The 7,500-nt window shown below is 47.0% G+C and overlaps 2 protein-coding genes across 2 annotated transcripts in view; one reads left to right on the top strand and one right to left on the bottom strand.

The window, feature by feature from the left end:
• LOC309482544 (uncharacterized protein) overlaps positions 1 to 7,500 on the bottom strand; it is a 332,446-nt gene that overhangs the window by 262,765 nt on the left and 62,181 nt on the right. The gene's annotated exons all lie outside the window — the stretch shown is intronic.
• rpf2 (ribosome production factor 2 homolog) overlaps positions 1 to 7,500 on the top strand; it is a 13,982-nt gene that overhangs the window by 2,454 nt on the left and 4,028 nt on the right. Inside the window, exons 2-7 of the mRNA XM_082147993.1 lie at positions 504 to 636; positions 726 to 763; positions 4,216 to 4,255; positions 4,333 to 4,414; positions 4,595 to 4,671; positions 4,792 to 4,891. Coding sequence (XP_082004119.1) covers positions 504 to 636; positions 726 to 763; positions 4,216 to 4,255; positions 4,333 to 4,414; positions 4,595 to 4,671; positions 4,792 to 4,891 — 470 coding nt within the window. The remainder of the gene's footprint in view (positions 1 to 503; positions 637 to 725; positions 764 to 4,215; positions 4,256 to 4,332; positions 4,415 to 4,594; positions 4,672 to 4,791; positions 4,892 to 7,500) is intronic.

Genomic DNA, 7,500 nt, shown 5'->3' on the forward strand with positions numbered 1-7,500 from the left:
CAGTAAGGCGAAGACGCGGCACGCACACACACACACACACACACACACACACACACACACACCTGTAACAGTAAGTGTGTGTGTCCCCCAGTAAGGCGAAGACGCGGCACACACACACACACACACACACACACACACACACACACACACACACACACACACACACACCTGTAACAGTAAGTGTGTGTGTCCCCCAGTAAGGCGAAGACGCGGCACGCACACACACACACACACACACACACACACACACACACACACACACACACACACACACCTGTAACAGTAAGTGTGTGTGTCCCCCAGTAAGGCGAAGACGCGGCACGCACACACACACACACACACACACACACACACACACACACACACACACCTGTAACAGTAAGTGTGTGTGTCCCCCAGTAAGGCGAAGACGCGGCACACACACACACACACACACACACACACACACACACACACACACACACACACACACACCTGTAACAGTAAGTGTGTGTGTCCCCCAGTAAGGCGAAGACGCGGCGTGCAAAGCGTTTCCTGCAGAGCCGCGAGCCGAAGCTGACGGAGAGCCTGAAGAACTGCATGATCATTAAAGGAGGGAACACCAGTGAGACGCTCTCTCAGGCCCTGAAGGATGTGGTGAGTCACGCTCTTCATCATCATCATCATCATCATCATCAGCTGGGTGTGTGTGTGTGTTCCTCATCCGCTCTGTGTGTTGTTTTCAGTACGCGCTGAAGAAACCCAATGCTGTTCTGTACAAGAAGTAAGTGTGACATCAGCCACCGGTAGAGTTTCAGAGGCTTTAAAGTGATTATTCTGCTGTATTAACCCTCTGAGGTCTGAGCTGTTTTCTGGCCCTGGAGGTGTTCTGACATGCTCTGACATTTGTGTTTTTTTCTGTTACTAGTGACATTTTCATGGCTAAAGTCTAATTACACTGTATTCAGCACAAACTCTGCTACAATAATATATCAGCAGCATGTATGTAAAAGTTTGTAGTTTTGAGATAATAACATTTATGCGTGGTTTGTGAAAATACCAAAAAATTGTCACTGAAATAAGGCCATGAAACCCATACTGAGAGACTTGAAAATTGTATCACATAGCCTAGAATATTTGCTACAAAACTATGTGAAAATCACCCTGACTGCTCATTCAGATAAGACAATATATTGATTTAAAATTTCTAAGACGTGTTTTCTGTAAGAAAGCCATATGCGAAGAGGCGTGATCATCTCATTAATACGTATGGTTTTTCACACCTGAGAAAGACAAAGACACTCCCCTAACTGCCCTATTAGGAGCGATCAGGCCCTGTCATTCAGAGCAACCTTGCACAAAGAATGAGGAGATTTAAAAAAGAATGGCTTTTAGATTGTTTGGATTTATTTACAACACAACATAATCCAAAAATACAAATGACAAAAAAGCACATTGAAAACAATGATCCAAAGACAGAGACCTTTGTGCCATTCCTAAAAACATTGTACATACCTTTCATTTCCAAGGTGTTTGATTTTCACTTTACCATGTTCATGTACAGAGACTCATGTGAATGTTGAAGTCAGCAGGACTCATCCGTGGGGCATCTGGTCCCTGTATAAAAAAAAAAGATTTTGGGAATAGATTTTATATTTTTCTGGTTAAAATTGCTTTTTAAAATTCACAGAATACACACACACACACACACACACACACACACACACACACAAATGTTTCCAATAATGTATAATGAACACCAGGTTTGTTGTGCCTTGTAGGCATAAGCTATGTGCAGTACTGCATAAAATAATAATAACAATAACCTATAGCAGCCTATAAATCTTCCAAAAGATTTCAGTAACAACTACGTTAGAGAAAAATATATTGATTATCATATGTTACTTCAAATGTTTCCATTCGTTATGATGATATGAAATGAGATTAGAGTAACGTGAAGCCTTTGTTTGGTGCGTTTTGCTTTTCAAACCTACAGCGCGCTCCAAAATATGATACATTCAAACGCAGAGCGCACTCCAAAATATGATACATTCAAACGCAGAGCGCTCCAAAATATGATGCATTCAAACGCAGAGCGCGCTCCAAAATATGAAACATTCAAACGCAGAGCGCTCCAAAATATGAAACATTCAAACGCAGAGCGCTCCAAAATATGAAACATTCAAACGCAGAGCGCTCCAAAATATGAAACATTCAAACGCAGAGCGCTCCAAAATATGAAATATTCAAACGCAGAGCGCTCCAAAATATGAAACATTCAAACGCAGAGCGCTCCAAAATATGAAATATTCAAACGCAGAGCGCTCCAAAATATGAAACATTCAAACGCAGAGCGCGCTCCAAAATATGATGCATTCAAACGCAGAGCGCTCCAAAATATTATGCATTCAAACGCAGAGCGCTCCAAAATATGATACATTATGGTTACCATATTATACATATCTACGTTTGAGCAGATATCCACAAACGCAGTATAGTAAACACGGGTCTAAATATTATAATATTCACCTTATATCTAGCAACAGTTCAACTGCAATGTGAAGTTTATGCAACAGAAAGCACACCCTGTTTATTTTCTTTATTTTACAAAAGCACAATGTTTTGATTTGATTGTAAGTGGACACATACAAAAGTAGAAATATCACATTCTTTTTTCATATTTCTTTTTTCTGTATGACCATAAATGACGGAGTAATTTAAGTTTATTGTGCTACTTTGTGAAAAAAATCCAGCAAAACACTCATAAAATGAAACATAATATTCACCATAGTATACACTCATACTAGCCTACTTTTATCAGGCTGTGTTTTATTATAGAATATAAAAACATCCTCGTGTCGAACATGTATATACATTTAGCACTGAAAGGTTGCCTACCAGTCTAGTTCACATTTCAACATGTTTCTGTCTATATATAGATACATATACATGTACGATATTAGGCTTAGTTCATGTTTTTACTCCAGTCTCATTTCATAACATACATTTGAATTTGGCACCACCAGTTTAACATGTCTTACCTTAAAAATCGTCTCATCTTCAAATCGCGTTCTTCTAATTCTTCTGAGGTAAATCCAAGGTAAACAGCAGAGCACAGCACAAACACAGTCTTCCAAGCTCGATGAAAAGTAGAGGAGTAAGTTACTGAAGTCTCTGATTCTTTGTTCTGAGGTAATGAGGGCGTTTACAGGTCTGTGTTCGTCCGCTGGATCATTTGCATGTCAATCGCTCGTGCGCACGTGGGCGTGGTCACGGTCACATTAGAGTTAATGAGGAAGCGTTTGAGAAACTGTACATGCCACTGCTTTCATACGGATTACTTAAACAGAGAATATTTGTTTTTTTATATCATTTGCATACTTTAAAAATAGAGACTCCAAGCGTTGTATAGACATGCGTTTCAAGTCTGTGTGACAAACATTCGCTGAGTTACAGGTCATTTTCTGTCGCGTTTCAGAATGAGTTTCACATTGAGAGAGACGGCAGAACGCGCATCATGTTTATTTTCTTTGTTTTACGAAAAACACATTTTGTTTTTATTATGAGTGTACACAAATAAAAGACATTTAACAGTTTTGAATGATGTACAACACAAGCATGTAAGATCAAAATGAGTCTCTTTTGCACTGATCTGAAAAAAAAAACAGCCTATCGCGCCGGCGCGATAGCCGACCTCAGGGGGTTAAAGGCTCCTGATGTTTGTGAGTCTCCTACAACAGGTTTACACTCATATAAGCTCAAAGACACTGTAATGTCCTCATAATCTCCACTACAGCGTCAGCTCTTTCCTCTCTGTGTCTGAAACGCTTCAATACAGATTCAGTCTCTCTAAGCCCCGCCTCTCTGAGAGCTGCTCTGCTCTGATTGGTCAGAAACCAAACGCTCATTATCATATCTGAATCTCAGCTCTTGATCACAGTGATACGAACAGTAACTCAGATAGTGTTTGAGGGCGGGGCTAAGAGATGCTGTTCAGCCAATCAAGACCATAGACTGGCATTATGCAAATGACTTACAAACCTACGAATCAGGATCGAGCAGGAAGTGAGACTGGAATCACTTCTTTCTTTTAGGAGACAATAACTCCAGTTATCTGTGAAACTCTGCAGATGTTTTACATTCACAAACAGCTGTATTACACACTGCATGAAAGAGCGCATCTGAACTAGCGGAGCTGAAGTCGTGATGATGATGTGTGTGTTGTTGTCCTGACAGGAAGAACATGGTCCGGCCCTTCGAGGACTCCACGGCTCTGGTGAGATCATGCTTCACACTTGTGTGTGTGTGTGTTGGAGCCTGTGTGTGTAACCGTGCTGTGTTTGCTTCCCTCAGGAGTTCTTCTCCAAGAAGTCAGACTGTTCCCTGTTTCTGTTCGGCTCACACAACAAGAAGAGACCCAACAACCTCATATTCGGTGCGTGTGTGTGTGCTGGTGTCCTCCACAGGACGCATGTTCGACTTCCACGTGTGTGTGCTGGTGTCCTCCACAGGACGCATGTTCGACTTCCACGTGTGTGTGCTGGTGTCCTCCACAGGACGCATGTGCGACTTCCACGTGTGTGTGTGTGTTAATGTGTGCTGGTGTCCTCCACAGGACGCATGTTCGACTTCCATGTGCTGGACATGTTTGAGCTGGGCGTCGAGCAGTGTGTGTCTCTGAAGGCCCTGAAGGTGAGCTGTGTGTGTGTGTGTGTGTGTGTGTGTGTGTGTGTGTGTGTGTGTGTGTGTGTGTGTGTGTGTGTGTGTGTGTGTGAGAGTGAGTTGGGAGTGTAACGTGAGCTGTGTGTGCAGAAGGACACGTGTCCCGTGGGAACTAAACCCCTGCTGGTGTTCGCCGGAGAGCTGTTCGACACGGACCGAGAGCACCAGCGCCTGAAGAGCGTCCTGACAGGTGAGACACACACACACACACACACACACACACACACACACACACTTATGTTATCTGTGTTCAGCAGATGTTTGAGCAGGACTTCAGGTTTTGTCTCTAATCACTCTTGTGTAGGACTCATGTCTCATGCACGTTATCACGATAATCAACTGCCTGTGCGCTAAACAGTTTTATCAGCCAATCAGAAGGCAGTATTCAGACCAGGGCTTAAAAACAAGCAGGAGGGCGTTTCCTTTCCGTGAACTTTGTCGCTCGCCGCAACGAACCGAAACTCAGACTCGATAATCTGTAATTATTTAAGTGAAATATTTTTGCTGGTTTCAAAATATAAAGCAGAATTAAAAACACCCATTGTTGACCAATGCTCTGTACAAAATGAAAACCATTAAATAAAATACGGACAAAGACAGAAGTAAGCAGCAAAGCATAAAAAGTCATTTAACTCATCAATTATAAGCCAGATCAAATAAAAATGATTTTAACTTTGATTTAAAATGGATGTTGTGGGAGCAGTTCTGATGTGAACTGGAAAACTGTAACCGCCGGGTCGCTCCTGGACTTCAGTCTGGGTTCAGGGCAGGGTGTGCAGTGGATAGAAACTTGACTTCACAACTGGACTCACGTGTGTCCAGCTTTAATGCACTGTCCAGTAAAACACAGATTCTTCAGAAATCGCCCAGTGTTCACAGAGAAACTCCTGTGTGAAAGATAAGATGACCAGCTTAGGGCAGATCCACTTATGCCAACCACCAAAGAGCATCTAAGAGCGTCTGTAGTTTTGGGTCTACAGACTCAACACACACAACATGCTGCACATCACCTGCTTTTCATTATCACTGAAATGTCTCCTTTAGACAGTTACATATATATCCTGGGAAAACGCCAGCGCATTGCCTATGATGATTGGCCGCTGAGCGCTTTCACTCACGTTGGATTATAGGCTATTCATCAATATCACACTTGAACAGTCTGTACTAATTTAATCCGTGATTGGTTGACTACCAAATTAAAATATTGAACAGAACGATAAAATAATGTTATTAACCGGTTCGGGGCGCTGGTTGTGCCGGTTCGCTGGTTGCGCCGGTTCAGGGCGCTGGTTGTGCCAGTTCGCTGGTTGCGCCGGTTCAGGGCGCTGGTTGTGCCGGTTCGCTGGTTGCGCCGGTTCGGAGTGCTGGTTGCGCCGGTTCGGGGCGCTGGTTGTGCCGGTTCGGTTCGCTGGTTGCGCCGGTTCGAGGCCCTGATTGCGCCGGTTTGGAGCGCTGGTTGCGCTGGGTCGAGGCGCTGGTTGTGCCGGTTCGCTAGTTGCGCCGGTTCGAGGCCCTGGTTGTGCCGGTTCGCTGGTTGCGCTGGTTCGAGGCCCTGATTGCGCTGGTTCGGAGCGCTGGTTGTGCCGGTTCGGTTCGCTGGTTGCGCCGGTTCGAGGCCCTGATTGCGCCGGTTCGGGGCGCTGGTTGTGCCGGTTCGGTTCGCTGGTTGCGCCGGTTCGAGGCCCTGATTGCGCCGGTTCGGAGCGCTGGTTGCGCTGGGTCGAGGCGCTGGTTGTGCCGGGTCGAGGCGCTGGTTGTGCCGGTTCGCTAGTTGCGCCGGTTCGAGGCCCTGGTTGTGCCGGTTCGCTGGTTGCGCTGGTTCGAGGCCCTGATTGCGCCGGTTCGGAGCGCTGGTTGCGCTGGGTCGAGGCGCTGGTTGTGCCGGTTCGCTAGTTGCGCCGGTTCGGGGCGCTGGTTGTGCCGGTTCGGAGCGCTGGTTGTGCCGGTTCGGTTCGCTGGTTGCGCCGGTTCGAGGCCCTGATTGCGCCGGTTCGGAGCGCTGGTTGTGCCGGTTCGGTTCGCTGGTTGCGCCGGTTCGAGGCCCTGATTGCGCCGGTTCGGGGCGCTGGTTGTGCCGGTTCGGTTCGCTGGTTGCGCCGGTTCGGTTCGCTGGTTGCGCCGGTTCGAGGCCCTGATTGCGCCGGTTCGGGGCGCTGGTTGCGCTGGGTCGAGGCGCTGGTTGTGCCGGGTCGAGGCGCTGGTTGTGCCGGTTCGCTAGTTGCGCCGGTTCGAGGCCCTGGTTGTGCCGGTTCGCTGGTTGCGCTGGTTCGAGGCCCTGATTGCGCCGGTTCGGAGCGCTGGTTGCGCTGGGTCGAGGCGCTGGTTGTGCCGGTTCGCTAGTTGCGCCGGTTCGGGGCGCTGGTTGTGCCGGTTCGGTTCGCTGGTTGCGCCGGTTCGAGGCCCTGATTGCGCCGGTTCGGTGCGCTGGGTCGAGGCGCTGGTTGTGCCGGTTCGAGGCCCTGGTTGCGCCGGTTCGAGGCCCTGGTTGTGCCGGTTCGGTTCGCTGGTTGCGCCGGTTCGAGGCCCTGATTGCGCTGGGTCGAGGCGCTGGTTGTGCCGGTTCGGGGCGCTGGTTCAGACAGACGCTGGTGTATCAGTGATGACCCGCAGTGACTCTGCTTCAGCTCAGATGGCGTTATGAAGCGAGGCTCGAGACATGGACTGCATTAGATGTGGTTGTTTTTAATCATCATCACGAGGACTGAGTTGCAGTGAGGTGTTCTCATGACACGAGCTGAACTCTTCACTCACACTTGCATGCAGTTTACAGTACTCTGATTATTCTCTGAGAACTGCAGA

Source organism: Leuciscus leuciscus (assembly GCF_965113295.1).
Source record: "Leuciscus leuciscus genome assembly, chromosome: 19".
In the NCBI taxonomy this organism is placed as follows: domain Eukaryota; kingdom Metazoa; phylum Chordata; class Actinopteri; order Cypriniformes; family Leuciscidae; genus Leuciscus; species Leuciscus leuciscus.